Source organism: Bos mutus, chromosome 20 (genome assembly GCF_027580195.1).
Source record: "Bos mutus isolate GX-2022 chromosome 20, NWIPB_WYAK_1.1, whole genome shotgun sequence".
Classification (NCBI taxonomy): domain Eukaryota; kingdom Metazoa; phylum Chordata; class Mammalia; order Artiodactyla; family Bovidae; genus Bos; species Bos mutus.
The window spans coordinates 33576197-33596184 of record NC_091636.1 but is presented as its reverse complement, the minus strand read 5'-3'; the positions used below and the strand labels follow the sequence as shown (position 1 = coordinate 33596184).

The 19988-nt window shown below is 42.5% G+C and overlaps 1 protein-coding gene across 1 annotated transcript; it reads left to right on the top strand.

The window, feature by feature from the left end:
* Window positions 1-348: 348 nt before the first annotated feature.
* Window positions 349-13572, top strand: PTGER4 (prostaglandin E receptor 4). The gene is made up of 3 exons (XM_070357612.1): window positions 349-929; window positions 1388-2315; window positions 11608-13572. Exons 2-3 carry the CDS (start codon window positions 1431-1433, stop codon window positions 12199-12201), a joined length of 1479 nt encoding a protein of 492 aa, XP_070213713.1. The 5' UTR covers window positions 349-929; window positions 1388-1430; the 3' UTR covers window positions 12202-13572.
* The last annotated feature ends 6416 nt before the right edge of the window (window positions 13573-19988 follow it).

Sequence of the window (19988 nt, the reverse complement as noted above, 5' to 3'; positions counted from 1 at the left end):
GCTGTCCGCCCTGGATCCCGAGTTCAAAGTAGCTAAGAGGGTGCACAGGAGAATACCGGGACTCCCCCAGGGTCCCCGCGGACCGCGACCTTTCAGCACCACCTGCCTGGAGCAGGGAGGCCAAGCCTCCACCATCCCAGCCCCGCGGTGGGCTGGAAAGCCGCAGGCAAGCAGCGGGCAGAGGCGCGGTGGGACCCGCGCCGCCGGGGGCCCCGCCCTCCGGCCGGCAGCGCTTCCTCGCCGGGCACAGGAGCTAGCGAGCGCCCCACCCACTTCACATTTGGCCAATGGGCGCCCAGGCCGCGCGCTGTGTGGCCCCGCCCCCACCAGGGAAACTTGAAGCTGCAGGAAAGTTTGTACAGAGGCTGGACTGGCAAGAGCGGAGCTGGAAACCCGGCAGCCCGAGAGGAAGATGAACCGCCCCAGGTCAGAGCCTCGGGCAGAGGGGACCTCAAGCCGCCCCCAGGGCGTCAGAAGCGGCCTCAGCTGTAGCCACCAGCCCCGGTAGCCGCCCGCGCTGCCCTGGGCTGGGGAGGAGGGCTGCCCGAGCCCGGTACCCAGGCTCGGTGCCACCAGCGCGTTGCGCCGCACACCTGAGAGCTGTCCGCCCACGGACGATTCCCGCGGGCTCCGCAAAGCTTAGATCGTCTTTGAAGAAACGAAGGAAAAGACGAAGGAAAAAAGCAATCCATGATCAGGCTTCACTGACCCATTTCGCTGCCCTTCTGTTTCTCCAAGTTTTTGAAAGCTGACCACTGACCCCAGTTCCGGAAAACTGGCAGCCACCGAGAGCAGGCTCTGAGAAGGCAGAGGCTTGGCAAGCTCCACATTGAGCAGGGCACGGCTGAGGGCAGGTTGAAGGCTTGTCCAGGACATCTGAGGCTTGACCCTGGGGGCTTACGTAATTGCAACCTCCGCGGCTTCCACAGGTGAGACAGGGTTGGGGGCACTGGGCAGAGAGCGGTGCGGGCGCCCCTTGAGCGTAGCCAGGAAATGAAGAGTGCTCTCTTCAAATTATCTTCCATAACTTGTTTTCAGCGAGACTTTTATTGACTCAGAATCTGTCGGGAAAACGAGCAAGCCACTTTTCCCTTGAGATAGGTCTTGTTCATCTTGGCAATGGAATGAGTTGGGTTGGGGAGAGGAGAGAAAGACCGTATCAACGTATAAATATTAATGCCCGTAGAGTGGTGCTGCCGGCAGGACTTATCCGGAGCCTGGAGATTTAGGTAGCTGAGTTGGTAAGTGGCTACAGTCCACAATGTTGGATCGAGTTGCTCCCCCCGATCTCTCATCAGCATATTGTTTCTTGGGAGCGGGTCTGACACCTTTTTGCAGGTGATAATTTCTCCTCATCGCTTCTTCGTCTCTCTCCTATTCTCCACAGACCCAGCCTTGCAGTCCAAGGCAGTGTACCGTCGGCCACCACCATGACCGCCCCTGGGACCAATGCATCATCCTCCCAGGCCTCCAACCCACTGAACAGCCCAGTGACCATCCCGGCGGTGATGTTCATCTTCGGGGTCGTGGGCAACCTGGTGGCCATCGTGGTGCTCTGTAAGTCGCGCAAAGAGCAGAAGGAGACAACTTTCTACACACTGGTATGCGGGCTGGCGGTCACAGACCTGCTGGGTACGTTGCTGGTGAGCCCGGTGACCATCGCCACCTACTTGAAGGGCCAATGGCCCGGGGGCCACGCGCTGTGCGAATACAGCACCTTCATCCTGCTCTTCTTTGGCCTGTCGGGGCTCAGCATCATCTGTGCGATGAGTATTGAGCGCTACCTGGCCATCAACCACGCCTACTTCTACAGCCACTACGTGGACAAGCGGCTGGCGGGGCTCACGCTCTTCGCGGTCTACGCGTCCAACGTGCTCTTCTGCGCGCTGCCCAGCATGGGCCTGGGCAGTTCGCGGCTGCAGTACCCGGCCACCTGGTGCTTCATCGACTGGACCACCAACGTGACAGCGCACGCCGCCTTCTCCTACATGTATGCGGGCTTCAGTTCCTTCCTCATCCTCGCCACCGTGCTCTGCAACGTGCTCGTGTGCGGCGCGCTGCTCCGCATGCACCGCCAGTTCATGCGCCGCACCTCGCTGGGCACCGAGCAGCAGCACCACGCGGCCGCCGCCGCCGTCGCCTTGGCCCCGACAGCCTGCCGGGCTCCCCCGGCCGCCTCCTCCCCTGCCCTGCCGCGCCTCAGCGACTTTCGCCGCCGCCGGAGCTTCCGCCGCATCGCGGGCGCCGAGATCCAGATGGTCATCTTACTCATCGCCACCTCTCTGGTGGTGCTCATCTGCTCCATCCCGCTTGTGGTGAGTGGCAGGGGCCAGGGTCCTACTCGGCCCTTTTCCTGCGTCCACCTTCCTCCTCCATCGCTCGCTCCCTGCTCTCCCTTTCCTCGGCCACAGGCCACCGTGGGGTCCCCACGCCCAGGCTCTTTTTAGGCCCCGTCGCTAACTAGGTGCAGCAGGTGCTTTTCCCCTACATCGCCGAGTTTCTTTCCCCGAAAGCCTAGTTTCCTCTCCCTCCCGGGACAGCCCCTACATCAGGCTGCCTGACAGTGGCCTTGAGCCTTCCGAGAACACGGGCGCGCTCTCCGTCGGATGTAGAGAGGAAACCGCTGTAGTATGACTGAGCCCCATCCTCAGGCGGAATCCGAACCATCGGGGCCGGTGATTTCTTTGGTGTCCACTCCTTACAGTTGTAGGGTTTTTAGTGTTCTGATTTATGTCCTTTTTTTTTAATTTTTCTTTTGGTAGCTTATGTCGAATTTTAGAGCTTGAAGGGATATTGGATGCATTTTGGTCTAACTCCTTCACTTTACACTGGGAATTACTTGCTTAAAATAATCCCACAGAACTAGACGGTCAAGCTAAATTCCTTGCTCTTTGCCATGCAGTGAGTCCCCCAGGAAAACATCTCGGTGCACATGTGGCCCTCCATGGGCAAGGCCCAGAGCTTCATTCTTTCTAGGGGCCAGGAAAGCAAGGCGTTTCAGGGGACCTGTTGAGGATAGGCTGATGCACCTGGGGTATTGAATTCACATTCTCAACTGTAAGAGATAGAGTGCCTTTCTAGAGAGATGGGGCTTTAGAGATGGTCACCTTATTTATTGCCAAGCCAAAGCTTTGCAACTTGAGATGAACCTCAGACCAATCTAACCCCAAGGCTGCTTCTGTAATATGACGTCATGTCTCCCTCCTAGAACACTTCTAATTTTGGCCTTCAAAACAGCGTGTGTGAGTTTGCGTTTTGGTACGCTTTATTTTAAGGACACCATCTTCTTTAACATTGCCTGTGCATTAACTTTTCAAATGTTTTAAAATGTTACAAGCAGAAAGTTTGAAAGTCTGCCTAGCTCTCCTCTCTTTGCACTAGAAACCCATGGGCAGATGCACATAATACTTCATCTAGAGTTTCTCATGAAAGCAACTAGTCGAGTTTTTCTATATCTCAAAACACCACATTCCTGGAAATTCTAAACTATCAACTTGAAAAAGTTGGTTTTGTTTTTTTTGAATGCTGATTGGGAGCATGAGAAAATAAATGTTATAGGCTATTATTCCATCTTTTCCTTTACTAATACTATTCAGAGATTTTAAGATAAAAATATTATATCATAAAATTGATGTTATATCTAACAAAATATTTTAATATAAAATATTATATAAAATTACAGATGGATAAAATTCCTTCCATCTGTAAATGGAACTCCAAGGTGGTGGAGAGCCGGTGTACAGTAGCTTCTTGCCAATTTGTATAAACAGAAGTAAATATAATTGGCCAGAAGGGCCTTTAAACCCTCCCAGGACCCAGGATAATTTAGAGAGTTAATTGAGCCACATAAACATATTTTACTGTCTGTAATGGCACCTTTAGAATAGAGGGAGATTTTAGAAGAAACAACTCTCTGGCTGGGGCCTCCTTCTGTGGCCTCTGCCTTATGTTTTACAGAACAGTAAATGCCAGAGTGAGTGGTTGTTATTTACAGAACATCCACTTTAAAGAACTGAGGAATCAGAGCTAGAGGTTTAGCAACACGCACATAACTTTTAAACTGTGTTTTTGTTGGAGGCAAGCATGCGAAGCTGTTGATGACCACACAGTCACAGATGAACTGTTCTCTTCAAAGCCTCTTATGGGCTGAAATGGTAGATCTGATGGCAAAGCCATTTATCACAAAGCCTTTGACATTATTTGAGGAACAAGAGGCAAGAAATTATAGGAGTTATATTTGTGGTTTGCAGACTGACCACATCTAAACTAACAAGGATTGTCTACTCTTTGTAAAGTCAGTGTTGTGTAGTGATATTAACCTTTTTACCCTGCAAATTGAAAATGGCTCAGCTGAGAAATAATCACATAGACATACCTTTGGAAGTAATAAGAAATCATACAAGTAATGGTAGCTTCAGAATAGATCTAATTGTAAATTAATGATAAGAATGATGTCATTATATTATTCACCCGCCCACAGTTTAGCAATGACTGAAAGAATTAAAAGGGAAGCATTCACAGCTGTAGCCTTCCTTGGATCACTTTTACAACTTTCTTGGTTTGTTTTTTTTTCCCACATTTCTCACATTCATATTGTAATTTGAGTTGAAAATTTCTGAACTCTGACTTTTAAAACAGTCAGATCTATCTTCAGTTTCAAGGAAACTAATGAAGAATCTCTTTTAACTTTATCAAATCAAGTTGGTTGGTAATCCTATTGGAGGCAAATCAAACCCTTCCAAACACTTAAAATGCCTTGGAAATAACAGAGCAAGTATACTTTATGTGCAGCTTCACAAACCTTGACTTACAATACATAAGGAAAACAAGCATCACTGCAAAGCGGCCACATTTTTGTCTTTCAGATACCAGAGAAAGAGAAACGACAGTGGCTCTTAGAAGGCAGTTGGTATTGAATTTAGTATAAAAGTCAATTTTAATTTGTTCTCCAAAATATATATATCTCATAAAATAGATTTGGAATGGAAATTTGAGAAAGGTTGGAAAAATTAATTGCAGTTATATGAAGAACTGTGCTGAAGTTGCAAAATTTTCTAAAGTGAGTCATAAGCAATGAAGAGAAAAGATGTAAATACAATCAACAGGGAACATTGCATGACAAGGTTTAGTGGGACAAGGTTAATGTCATTTTGTCTGTTCTGTTTATAAGCAGTCTCTGGTTTTTGAAATACAAGAGAAGCTAAAGAAATGAAAGAGTTTATGCTCAAAATAAATAAAAGGGAATGAATTCTTTAGAAATATGCAAGTGAGACAGCCTAAGGTCCTGGTGTTAAATGCCGCAGCTGGATCAATGTCTGGTACCTAATTTTGTTACTAATGTTAGACATTATTGTAATCCAGTCTTTGGCCTCAGGGCTAAACGGTTACACTACAGGATTTGAAAGGCATTTTCCCCCACGCACAGGCATGCTATGGCAGTATTTATTGCTTACTTGTTTCTTTTATTTTCTTTCTTCTTACTCTGAAGTAGCAAGCCTTCACCTCTATTAAAAGTAGAATGGCCAGTTTGATTCATTTTCTGCCTGGGAGGAGTGAAACTTAGGAAAATAGCTTCCTTTAAGTGTTTATTTGGTTCCTTACTATAAACTAGTTGTCTGTATAAGCCTTCATCAGCATTTGATCGCCAAAGGTTTATTAGAGCAGAGGAAAACTGTGTAAGTAGATACACTTTTGTTTACTGCGGGCAGACTGGAAGTGGAAACTAAAAGAAACTGATGGGGTTCCAGATGAGTTAAAAATCACATAGGTGCATGAAGAATGCCATAAATCCAGGCACTATTACAGCGGAACCTGAAGGATTTTTTTTTCAAATAAATTTGGCTAAATTTTTAAAAAGTAGCAATTCCCAAAAGCAGAATTTTAACCAGAACATAAAATTGCAGATCCAGGAGTAGTACCTTGAAGACTGTGGAGCAGCACATAAAAGTAAGGTTGTTTTCCCTGCTTCTCCTCTGAGTCTTTAAAAAAGCTCTAGGAAGAAAAGAGGGCTGACCAATATTTTCTCTGTCTCTGCACCTCAGATTCCTCAACTGCAGATAATGACTTTATTTCATGCTATTTCCTGGGTGGCTGGGAGTGAGTCCTAGTCTAAGGCTCTTTTCACCATGCTTTGCTGACCTGTCAAGGCTTGATTTTATGGAACATCTGCTAACAAGATCTCTTCCTCCCAGAGCTGAAGTGATTCTTGAAGGTTCTTGTTAGAATGTTCAAAGTTAAGGGTTCAAAGAAACTAAACACTTCAGAAGTAAATTTTCAGTGTACACACTGACCCGTAGAGGTAAAGCAGTTGCTCTGCAGTTAGATGGCTGGTCAGTGATACAGAGGGAAGGAGAACCGAGCTCTCATTCCACCACCCACCCAAGAACTCTCTCCACTCTCCTTTACTTAGAGATTTTTGTCACTAAATAAAAAAAAAAAAAGGAGGTGGGAAGAATTTCTAGTAACAGCTGTGTCAATTTTAGACCCTTCACAGGGCAGTTAGATAACTGATCACACATAGAACATTCCTTTCATGTGCTCGGAACAGAACAAGGAGCACATACAAATCCAATCACAGGTTCTCGTCATTTATTGGAAAGCATTTCTATGTTGACAGTCAACTCCCAAATCAGTCTAATCAAAATTTCAACATTCCTTTTCAATTAGACATTCCCTGCCAACAGGTTAATTCATTAAACAGGAAGTATGTGTTTTAGAGACTATGCAAGTCATTAACTATACCCCAAAGCAACCTCTAAGCTGTGGTTTTCATATTATTGATATATTCCACAGTAGCCAAGCTTCCACATATTTGTACTAAGCCCTTTCATGATTTTGCTTATAAATTATATGGAGCAGAGAGCCAGGATTTGAACAGAACTGGGCATTTATCTTTACAACATGTAGCCTTCCTTATAGCTTTCCCGTCATCACATTTAATTTTGGGTTTATCATATTTTTTCCAAGGTATGTTCCTGAATCCTAATCTCTAGCCATCCTCAAAAGTTTAGAATATTGTCATGTATGCCAGTGCTAACAATAAGCCACATGTGCAAATCAGCAGCTACTGAAGAAACAGACTAATAAAATTGCAAGAGACTAAATACATTGTTTGTATTCAGTGAATTCTTTTAAGGTGTTTCCCCACCCGCCTCCCACTCAGAGGTTCGGTTTTCTCAGCAGCACGCTCTTCCAACGCTGAAAACTGCCTGAACACGTTTATTGGTGTAACATACAGAGCCTGTTGGACAAGAATTGCAGAAAAGTGCTCTCTCCTCCCTTCGTGACGCTGGAGTCCTGCTGTGGATGGTCCCATCCTAATCTGGGGTCTGCCCCCTTGGGGAAGCAAATCAAGTACAGCCTTTAAAGTGAGGCAGAGATGGCTGTGGTTATTTTGAAATCTAGTGAAGTGCGTGGAGCTTTTGCTCACTTTTGTCTTTTTTTTCTCTATTCAAGTCAGTCTCCATTGAGATCATGCTGCAAAGAAAAGCTCCGTCTTCATTTTTTTTTCAAATCATTTTACCAGCTTTTGAGAGTGTTTTCATCTAAATTTGGAACGTTGCTTTTCATACTCATCTTTGTTGCTACCCCATGAGCTCTGCTTTCCTGAGAAGACATAAAATGACCAGGTTCACTAGCTTATATTAATTGTATGCCCACCCCGCCCACACACACCATGGAACACTGAAATAAGGCTCCTTTTCACGCCCTTATAGTTTCCATTACTACTGAGCATGAAGTGAGCCACAAAATAATTCTTTCCTTGCCTCTTGTCACCTTGATTATGAAACTTCACTATTAATTTTTTTTTTACAACACTGATTTTTCTGAAGGGTCATAGGAATTTTAAAAAATAAATGGTAACTCCTAGTTTATTCCCTTAAATAGCTACAAATTTCATTCCTTCTATAGCCATTTCAGGTGTTAAAAAAATTTACTCCTTTCAGTAGTAAATGTGTTTCCATCGAGGAAGCGGTGGGAGAAACAACTACCAATGAAGTATCTCAATGTTAAAGTTTAAAGAAATGCAAACTTTAGATTAAAAATTCTGTTCTGAAAGAGGGTCTTGAAGTGGCTGGGCAAACCTCTTAGGGAGAGCTGTGGGACCAGCTCCCAAGTAGAACAACACTGCCACCTACTGGCTAAAAGTCTCAAATTCACCCAAATCCTGCCTTGGGTTTTTTCTAGAGGCTACACTCAGAGGGGAGAAGGAAATGGCAACCCACTCCAGTATTCTTGCTTGGAGAGTCCCAGGGATGGAGAAACCTGGTGGGCTGCTGTCTATGGGGGTCGCACAGAGTCGGACACCACTGAAGCAAGTTAGCTGCAGCACACTCAGGGGAGGGCCTGATACTAAATCCAGATTTAAATCCATCATTTCTTTTACCCTTAAGAACCTACTGTGTGATGTGAGTAAAATATAGACCTCATGCTTTGTATTTTGCCAATATTTCCATTGTCAGGAGATAATTCTTAAGTAGAAGGCTAGCTAGCCTGGTAAAACAGAAAAAGCAACATGAAAGTAATTTGGAGACCTGAGGCCCAGGCCAGAATCAGCCACCAACAGGGTGGGGGATCTAAATAAGGTTCTCAAAACTTCCTGGTTTCAGTAACACTTCATCTGAGAAAAGGTCCATAGACCTGAGGGAATCTCTGTGCCCAGGCACAGCTGAGAACCTCAATAAAGAGTATGGTAGGAAGAAATCAAGATGCTTTGTTCCATTGGTTTTTGAAAGGACAGAAGGTCAGTCATCCTTTGTCTTGGTAGAATCATTTATACAAACATAGTTTCTAAAAATATTTTAAGAGTTGTCATCATAAGAACTTCACTGAAGGGGGGTGTGAGTTCTGTCGCTAGTCAGGGAACTTAAGATCTCACATGCTGTGTGGTTTGGGCAAAAAAAAAAAAAAAAAAGAGAGTAGCCATCATATACTGTTGTTCATTCTAGTACACTTTTTATTTAGCTGTCTTCCAGAGATCGAGGGAATAATTTCATCTTAGAGCCATTTCACCATTTTATTCTATCAGAGTTACAGGGCTGTATGTAATTGCTTATCCAAAATATTTAGGACCAAGTATGTTTTAAATTCAGAATTTCTTGGCTTTTAGAAAAGTAATTTAGTAATCCACATACAATATGTAATATCCCCATCAGAAACTGGAAAGGGACCTCTGGAGCAAAACATGGGAATATTCACATCAAGAGGAATAAATAAAGTTATAAATAGCATCATGGTCTAGTCAGTTCAGGTTTTGCAACTGAAAACAAAACAAATGAATATGGAAACAACAGCAACTTCTTGATAAAGGATTATATACCTGTAGTTGATTGAGGTCTTCCAGTATAGGAAGAAGTGGAAATACAGTTACACCCCACTGATCTAGCATCGTTTAGAAATGTTTCATATAAGTTGACTTTTGCAGATTAATGAGAATTATTTACATGTTTTAGACTTCTTTTTATCCAGTCTGTTATAAATCTAAAATATCCCTATTCTTTCTTAGTGATTCATACACCATAAATATTATTATACGTATGACAAAGTGGCAGTGTCATCAACTCTTCTTAATATTAGACATATTTGCCCTTGGTTAAATGGCTCCAGCTATGCTTCTATAGTTCTTTCTTCTTTTTATGGTTTTTAATGCATCTTTCTTGGCCGTGAGACTCACCTCTTACTTCTCCCTGACCTAAAATAATTACTAATAGCAAGTAATAATTATCAAATAATTATATTATCTTAAAAACCACTGTTTTTATACGAATTATTGTGAGATTATTATATAATGATCCTGGTGGAATTAGAAGTAAGACTCAGATAGCATCATCATCCTTTAACAGTAAAATTTTGGGTTTTTTGGTGTGTGTCTTGTGTGTGTGTGTATTTATATACACATATATTTATTTAGATATAATTGACATGTAACATTATATTTATTTCAAGTGCATAGCATAATGATTTGATATTTGTATATACTGTAAAATAATCACTACTATAAGTCTAATTAACATCCATCCCCACACTTAGTTACAAGATGTTTTTCTCATGATGAGAGCTTTTAAGATCTACTCTTTAGGAGTAGATATGGAAGTGTATGTTTTACAAGTGCTTTTTCGAAGTAGACTCACAGATATAGACAACGAACTAGTGGTTGCCAGTGGGGAGAGAGAAGGGGGTACAATATAGAGGTAGGGAATTAAGAGGTAAAACTATTAGGTATTAAATAAGATACAAGGATATATTGTACAACACAGAGAATATAGCCAGTATTATATAATAACTATACATGGAGTATTACCTTTAATAATTGTGAATCACTATACTGTACACCTGTCATTTACATAATATTGTACTTTAATTTTTAAAAAGAGAGAAAATAAGAAGTACCTTTCCACTAAGGAATAAAATGATAGTTTTCCTCAAATTTACAAATTTATACTCTCTTCAGTGAGTCTGGTCTCTCCAGAGTGCTCCTGGCTGTTTATTCTAAAATGCTCCAGAGATACAGAGGGGTGGATTCCAGTGAAGGCTTCAGGATGGATTCAGAGTGACAGATGTTGAACAGAACTATAGTTCCCAAGCAGCAGGGAGCCATTGAAGGTTTAGCTGCCGAGTAGCATAATCAAATCTGCATTTGAGAAATAATCTTCTGGTGGCAGTTTGGAGGATGGTTTGGAGAGAACAGGAAGTGGAGATGCGAAAGCTAGTTTGGTGGTTGATGCAATAATCTAGGTGAGGAATGCAGTTACAGGGAAAAAAACTAACTGGGAAAGATTTTCTTTTTTTCTTCTTTTATTATTATTTATTGACACATAATTGGTTATGGAAAAGGTTTTTGAAGTAAGAGTTGATAACATTAGATTAAATAAAAACTGTTCTCTGGCCATTCTAGATGATAATAGATTCAAATATTGGTTTAAATTTCCAAGTTTAAAAGTTTCTCACTATTCTGTGAGAAAGCACAGAAATGAAGTTAATAAAATTCTTTATGCCTATGTCTCCTGTACACCCATTGCATTCTTTTATCCATCTTTGACCTAGAGAAGATATTCATAAGGTAGTTACTGATATATTAAATTTATACTAACTCGATAAGTGGTAATCGGTGGTCTTCCTGGTTCTATATATGCTGCTCTTGGCGCTTTTTTAAACTTTTTAAATTTTTTTGACCATGCTCCAAGGCATGTGGGATCTTAGTTCCCCCATCCAAAGATTGAACCCAGGCCCCTCCATTGTAAATACCAGTCTTAACCACTGAACCACCAGGGAAGTCCCCTCTTGGCACTTACTAACAGAAAAGAGGGCAGCCAATGTTACTAATGGCTCAGTCGGTAAAGAATCCACCCGCAATGCGGGAGACCTGGGTTAGATCCCTGGGGCGGGAAGATCCCCTGGAGGAGGTCGTAGCAACCCACTCCAGTATTCTTGTCTGGAGAATCCCATGGACAGAGGAGCTTGGCGGGCTACCGTCCATGGGGTCGCAGAGTCGGACAGACAGCGACTAAGCACTCACAACAGGGTTACTAAGTTAGACGTTGCATGCAAATTTTTTCCCAGTTGATGAATGAATGCTAAACACTAAACGTGGACATCTCCTTTTCGCAGGTGAGAGTGTTCGTCAACCAGTTATATCGGCCACAACTGGAGCCAGTCATCAGCAAAAACCCTGATTTGCAGGCCATCCGAATTGCTTCTGTGAACCCCATCCTGGACCCCTGGATATACATCCTCCTGCGGAAGACAGTGCTCAGTAAAGCCATAGAGAAGATCAAATGCCTCTTCTGCCGCATCGGCGGGTCGCGCCGGGAGCGTTCGGGGCCGCACTGCTCAGACAGCAGAAGGACGTCCTCCGCCGTGTCCGGCCACTCCCGCTCCTTCCTCTCCCGGGAGCTGAAGGAGATCAGCAGCACGTCGCAGACCCTCCTGTACACGCCAGAACTCAGTGAAAACGGCCTCGGGGGAGGCAGGAATCTGCTGCCAGGTGTGCCCGGCGTGGGCCTGACCCAAATAGACAGCACGTCGCTTAGGACTCTGCGAATATCGGAGACCTCAGACTCCTCACAGGGGCAGGACTCGGAGAGCTTCTTACTGGTGGACGAGGTTGGCGGGAGCTGCAGGGCTGGGCCCGCCCCCAAGGGGAGCTCCCTGCAAGTCACGTTTCCCAGTGAAACGCTGAACTTATCAGAAAAATGTATATAGTAGTAAAGGGAAGACATACAGCACTATTTCTGGAAGCTTCGAAGATCCCGTGCAATAGACACATCAGCGAGCTGTTTGGCCAGTGCTGAGAGGGCTCTTTTCATCCTATCACGCACAGTAGAGAACACCCGGGCTTCTGAGCACTTTGCAGACAGACGAGTTGCTCCTTCTGGGTCCTGAGGTCCGAAGCCTTGGCTGCCACCTCGCTGTGATAATAGCGTTTCGGTGACAACCTCATGGCTGGGAAGATGTACCCTCAGTTTTTCTACTTGACAGGAGGACAGCATAAGTTTTGCTATTTTCATAAAATCAAGAGCTTTATATGTGGCACACAGCAGAAGTCCATGTACAGAAGGGCTCTATTCCAATAAACCATAAAGGACTGTCTTGTGGATGATTTAAGGGTCTCACTAAAGCATGAAATGTGAATTTTATTGTTGTAAATATGATTTAAGGTATTTAAAGTATTTTCTTCTCTGTGAGAAGGTTTATTGTTAATACGAGGTATAACAAAGTTGTGGTAATCCCTCTCCCCCTAGTATAACCAACTGAAGTTGCAGATGTTAAGATATTTTTTCATAACCAAGGTGAGGCCATGGTGTTGAAAATTCAGTGAGTCAGATCTATAAAATAAATACAAATTTTTAAAAGAGTTTAGCACTATTAAAGTAATAAAGCAAAATGCTATTTAAGACATGGACATTACAGGCCGAAATATTAAAATTCTTTCCAAGCTATGTGTAATACATAGTGAAAAACGTTTAGTGATGCTGCATGTATCTATCCAGAAAACTGTGATTTCAGGACAACCTAACGTGCTGATAAATATTTTGTATTTGTGTCTTCATTAGCTGGTACTTTTTAAAATGTAACAAAGCTTTTAAAAAGTGTTAGTAACCCATAATTGAAGTGTATAATATAAAAAGTAAGCAGCTTGTTTTCCCCCTTGGAAATGTGTATAGTTTTACTTTCCTAAGGAATGACTTAGAATATTCTTTAAAATTTAAGAGAAAGGCAGATTGCACCATCAAGGGTTTTACGGGAGGTGTGGAAGGATTAGCCTTTCACAGATGTCACAACAGAAGAGGTACAAAACTTGGGCATGTAAGAATCATCTTCTAAAAGTTTTGTGTAATGCCCAGTCATGCTGTACACATATCTGAAGCACCTTTCTCAAAGAAATACTGAGCATGTTTTGTTGCTTACAATGTCTTTGTGAATTGCTTGGTTGTAATTAAATTGAGCCTGATAGTAATGTGGTTTTAAGAAGCAGTTGTGCCAACTGAAATTATTTTGGAGATTATAATAAATAAATACACTCAATTGGAGTTCCATATCATCAGTTTTGGAAACCTGTGTGATTTTTGTGTGTTTCAGGTCATCTTCCATCTTTTGAAATTGAAATATTTTAACTTCTTTATTTTACAAATAATGTCCAATGTAAAGGTGCAAGAATAGCACAAAGCCTTGGAGCCACTTAATAAAGAATGGCATTTAGAAACCAAGATCTGGGTGCAAAGTGTGCTCGAAATGACCAGTCTGTATGGATGGTAGCAGAGACAGTATTATGCTTAACCTGCTACATGTAAAGAATCTAAATGTTCATTATTAAAACATTAGCATAGACTTGTGGCCTTTCCTACTTGTAAATTCTCTAGACCTCTGCTTTTCAAACTTTACCATGCATCAGTCATCTGGAAAGCTCGTGGAAACACTAACTTTCTGATTCAGTAGCTCTGCGCTGTATCCTAGGTATAGTGATGCTGCCAGTATGAGAACATACTTTGAGCAGCAATAATCTCCCGGAGTGGGGTTATAATTTTTTTTTTGCAATTTTTAAAAGATGTTTTTGAATGATACCAGAAAATCAAGACTGTCATTTTCACAGACCTGATAGCTTAGTGATTTTCAGCTAGCTTAGAAAAGATCTGTTGGACATGGGGAGAGGGAAAGACAGGGTGAGATGTATGGAGACAGTGGGGAGCGGGGAGGAGAGGATGAGATGTATGGAGAGAGTAACATAGAAACTTACATTACCATATGTAAAATAGATAGCCAATGGAAATTTGCTGTATGGCTCAGGACACTCAAACAAGGGCTCTGTATCAACCTAGAGGGGTGGGTTGGGGAGGGGAGAGGGGAGGGAGGTTCAAAAGGGAAGGGATATATGTATACCTATGGCTGATTCATGTTGAGATTTGACAGAAAACAACAAAATTCTGTAAAGCAATTATCCTTCAATTAAAAAATAAATACATTTAAAAAAAATATCCTGGAATCAACCATAATGGAAAAGGAAAAACAAAACAAAACAAAACCTTCTAAAGTGTTCTATTTTACCATGCTAACCAAAGACTTTGGAAGATGGTCAGGGACAGGGAGGCCTGGTGTGCTACAGTCCATGGGGTAGCAAAGAGTCAAACACGACTGTGCAACTAAACAACAACCAAAGACTAAACACAATGTTTTCAGAGACTATTCTACTTGTTATTTTTCTTCCATGTATATGGACAATGAGACAACATTTCAGTTCAGTTCAGTTGCTCAGTCATGTCCGACTCCATGGACTGTAGCACGCCAGTCTTCCCTGTCCATCACCAACTCCCGGAGCTTACTCAAACTCGTGTCCATTGAGTTGGTGATGTCACCCAACCGTCTCATCCTCTGTCATCCCCTTCTCCTCCTGCCTTCACTCTTTCCCAAAATCAGGGTCTTTTCCAATGAGTCAGTTCTTCACATCAGGTGGCCAAAGTATTGGAGTTTCAGCTTCAGCATCAGTCCTTCCAATGAATATTCAGGACTGCTTTCCTTTAGGACGGACTGGTTTGACCTCCTTGTAGTCCAAGGGGCTCTCAAGAGTCTTCTCCAACACCACAGTTCAAAAACATCAATTCTTCGGCAATCAGATTTCTTTATGGTCTGGAAAAACCACAGCTTTGACTAGACAGACCTTTGTCAGCAAAGATGATATTGAGATTTATATATAAATGAATATATTCATCACCCATATTCATGCGAGGAGAAACAAAGTCTTATTCAGAAGTTTGCAATACTAGTCAAGGTATACTCACTCATCCTTTACTTCAGGTTCACCACCCAGAACGCTGATTCTAGCTGATTCTTTTTTTTTTTTTTTAATTTTTTTAAATTTTATTTTTAAACTTTACAATATTGTATTAGTTTTGCCAAATATCAAAATGAATCCACCACAGGTATACCTGTGTTCCCCATCCTGAACCCTCCTCCCTCCTCCCTCCCCATACCCTCCCTCTGGGTCGTCCCGGTGCACCAGCCCCAAGCATCCAGTACCGTGCATTGAACCTAGACTGGCGATTCGTTTCATACATGATATTATACATGTTTCAATGCCATTCTCCCAAATCTCCCCACCCTCTCCCTCCCCCACAGAGTCCATAAGACTGATCTATACATCAGTGTCTCCTCTGCTGTCTCGTACACAGGGTTATTGTTACCATCTTTCTAAATTCCATATATATGCGTTAGTATACTGTATTGGTGTTTTTCTTTCTGGCTTACTTCACTCTGTATAATAGGTTCCAGTTTCATCCATCTCATTAGAACTGATTCAAATGTATTCTTTTTAATGGCTGAGTAATACTCCATTGTGTATATGTACCACAGCTTTCTAAATAAATCTCACATACAATAAAATTTTCCTTGTAAAGTATTGTAGCATTTTCACAGAGTGCAACCATCATTCCTAATTCCAGAATAAAAGAAAGCACAGACCCATTTGCAGTCACTCCCAATTCATCTTTCCCCCTAGACCGGGGCAACCACTACATCTCTATGGATTTGCCTATTCTGGACATAAATGAAATCATACAATATGTGGCCTTTACTGTCTGCATAATATTTTCAAGTTTCACTCACATAGCATGAATAAGTACTTTCTGATTTATAGCTGTAAACTCCAGGAGTTGGTGATGGACAGGGAGGCCTGGCATGCCGCGGTTCATGGGGTGGCAAAGAGTTGGACATGACTGAGCAACTGAACTAAACTGAGTATTTCATTTGTGTGAATATACCACATTTTGTTTATCCATTCATCAGTTGATGGGCATTTGAATTGATTCCCTAATTTGGCTGTTATTAATAATGCTGATAGCCACAGTTGTGTACAACTTTTTTTTTGGGGGGGGGAGATACTGCTTTATATCTGGCAGAGGTATTTCTCTATATATCTGGGAGTGAAAGTGCTGAGTCATAAATTAACTACACATTTAATTTTTTTAGGAACTGCCACAGGTTTTCCCAAGTGACTGCAACATTTTATATTCCCACCAGCAATGTCAAGTTCTCCACATCCTCAATACTTGTTATTGTCTTCTAAATTATAGTCATCCTAATGGGTATGATGCACACAGAGGGTCCATCCTGATCAGGTCAGTACCGCAGAAGGGTTTCCTTTCCCCATGATCCTGATCCATTCACTTCCTCACTCTCTTGGATTAATGAAGTATGACTCAGTTGGGCCCTCAAGAGTCACCCCTTGTTCACACTCAAAGTTTGTGATCCATATATTTCTGTCAGATGCATTTGATGCAAGCAAATCCACCCATGTGAATGTCACTGTCCCAGGTGGCGCAATGGTAAACAACCTGCTTGCCAAGGTACGAGATGGGCCTCTACCCCTGCATCAGGGAGAATCCCTGGAGGAGGAAATGGCAACCCACTCCAGTATTCTTGCCTGGAAAATCCCATGGACAGAGGAGCCTAATGAGCTACAGTCTATGGGATCGCAAGAGAGTCAAACACGATGATGACTGAGCACACGATGGGTATGAAGCGGTGTCTCACTGAGGTTTTGATTTGCATTTACCTAGTGACAAATGGAAGGCAATGGCACTCCACTCCAGTACTCTTGCCTGGAGAATCCCATGGGTGGAGGAGCCTGGTTGGCTGCAGTCCATGGGGTCGCTAAGAGTCGGACACGACTGAGCGACTTCACTTTCACTTTTCACTTTTATGCACTGGAGAAGGAAATGGCAACCCACTTCAGTGTTCTTGCCTGGAGAATCCCAGGGACGGGGGAGCCTGGTGGGCTGCCGTCTATGGGGTCGCACAGAGTCGGACACGACTGAAGCGACTTAGCAGCCACAGCAGCAGCAGTGACAAATAATGTTGAGAATCTTTTCATACACATACTGGCCATTTGTAGATTTTCTCTGGAGAAATGGCCATTCAAATCATCTATGCATTTTTAAATTGGTATGTATGTCTGTATTAGTTTGCTAGGGCTGCCATAACAAAATACCATGAATTGCTGACTTCAATAACAGAAATTTATTTTCTTACAGTTCTGGAAATTGAAAGTCCAAGATCAAGGCACTGGCAGATGTGGTTTCTCCAAAGGCCTCTCCCCTTGGCTTGCAATGGCTACCTTTTTCCTGTCTTACCACATGGGCTTCTCTGTACACATGCATCCCCGGTGTCTCTTGAGAGGACACTGGTCACACTGGATTAAGACCCACTCTTACGACCTCATTCAACCTTTATTACCTCCTTAAAGGCCCACCTCTAAATACAGTCACATTGGGAGTTAGGGCTTTACCATGTGAATTTCAGAGGATACAGTTCAGTCCAAAACAATGTCTTTTTATTGTTGAGTCTGGCTTATTCTAAAAAGAACATTTAGCACTGTTCACCATCTATTCCATGTTTATTTATAAGCTTTACCAACTATGCTATGCAAAGACAGTTTTTGGTGGTAAACTTGTTTCTGACCATTCAGAGCCTCTAACTTTTTCTGTAGGTCAGTTCTCATTATCTAAATGGTTAGTATTAAATCCTATCTGGTTCCAATAGGATATAGTAGACAGGAACATAACTGTAACAACACTGGCTTCCCTGGTGGCTCAAACAGTAAAGAATCCACCTGAAGTGCAGGAGACCCAGGTTCATTACCTGAGTCAGGAAGATCTACTAGAGAAGGGAATGGCTACCTGCTCTAGTATTCTTGCCTGGAGAATTCCATGAACTGAGAAACCTGGTAGGCTACAGTCCATGGGGTCACAAAGAGTCGGACATGACAGTGACAACTAACACTTTCCCTTTTTTTTTTTTTAACTTTCATAATCTTTAAGACAATCTCATAATCTAACCAACCAGGTCAAGTCAGAAAAAACTGTGATACTGATACAGCAATTCAAATGGTACTTTGACTAGAAAACCATGGAATGCAAGAATCATTTCCCAAATTACAGCCACTTGTCTCCACAAGTTCCTTATTGGAGCCATAGCCAGGGGTTATGCCATTTTCCATTTTCCAGGGGCCATGGAAAACTCAAGGCACAGTAGTATTCCCTGTGAACTATGCCTTTGGCCTTAGACTGAGTGCAGAATATCTGCACTACACAAAACAGTGATTTTTTTCCTAAAGTGCTTGTCAGTTTCAAAATAAAACAAGCCATGAACTTTGCTGCTTTCACAGTTCCCCCTTCCCACCACCCTCATAACTTCCCTCATAGCTCAGTAGGTAAAGAATCTGCCTGCAATGCAGGAGACCCTTGTTCGATTCCTGGGTAGGGAAAATCCGCTGGAGAAGGGATAGGCTACTCACTCCAGTATTCTTGGGCTTCCCTTGTGGCTCAGTTGGTAAAGAATCCGCCTGCAATGTGGGAGACCTGTGTTTGATCCACTCGTTGGGAAGATCCCCTGGAGAAGGAAAAGGCTACCCACTCCAGTATGCTGGCCTGGAGAATTCCATGGATTGTATAGTCCATAGGATCACAAAGAGTTGGACATGACTGAATGACTTTCACTTTCACTTTCCCACTACAACTGAACCTGAGTCTAGGATGCTGTAAGTATTATCTCATGATTGCTCTCCAGGTACACCAAAAATGGAATCAGGAAAGAGAGACTCAGAGCAAGAGAGAACATTTGACCCTACCGTTTAACCTGGAGCTGCCCTGGGTCACACATGGGGCTTTAACTCTAAGCTGGAAGGACTTTGGAAGAAAAGAGAGAAATACAGTTGGGCTTCTTGTCCTTGTATTCACATCAGTATCTCTACCATTCATCCATAACCTTGTATTTACCCTTTTAGGTAAATTCCACCACAGAAGAGAAGGGCACGGCACGGCAAACATACCTGCGTCATAACAACTTTCAGCCACAGCAAGTCCCTACACTGAAATCTGAACAACTGGGTAAATATTTCTCTTTCTTGAGTTCAATACAAGGGGGAAGCCAAAAGAATTCCAAGAACAATGATGAAAGAGAACTCAGGGCAACAGATCCACAGAGGAACACAGTAAAACTGTGCAAAAGGCAGCAGAGGGGGCTCAGGATGTCTCTAGATTAAAACCAAGAAAGAAAGAGAAGAAAATGAATGGATTGTTTTATATTTGGAATATTGAGGGGAGTATTCTATTTCTGTTAGTCAGAGGGAATGTTTGTAATATATACTACATAGAAAACTAAGAAATGTAAAAACAAGGCAGTTATTGACTCCATGAAAGACAGAGACGTACTCGAAAAGTAAAATGAAAATAATCGACCCAGTGAGATCCACTATGTGTAATAATTACATAGTCATATTAACAATGACTATAGATTGAGGCTAAAATTACAATCAACTGTATTGGAATTGGATGCAGGAGTAGTAAGTAAATATATAGAGGAAATGAAAGAGAGCCAAATCATATTCCTCCATAATAAAAAATCAATATTTAATATTGCAAATTTTAAAAAATGAATTAAGCACTGAAATCACAATTATGTGTATATATATATATATTTTTTATATACCAATCATATTC

Bases quoted from the DNA above. Each gene is read 5' to 3' on its own strand.
- PTGER4 (XM_070357612.1), top strand. From the start codon at position 1,431: ATGACCGCCCCTGGGACCAATGCATCATCCTCCCAGGCCTCCAACCCA. The intron at 2,316-11,607 runs GTGAGTGGCAGG...TCCTTTTCGCAG, and splicing joins TCTGCTCCATCCCGCTTGTG to GTGAGAGTGTTCGTCAACCA.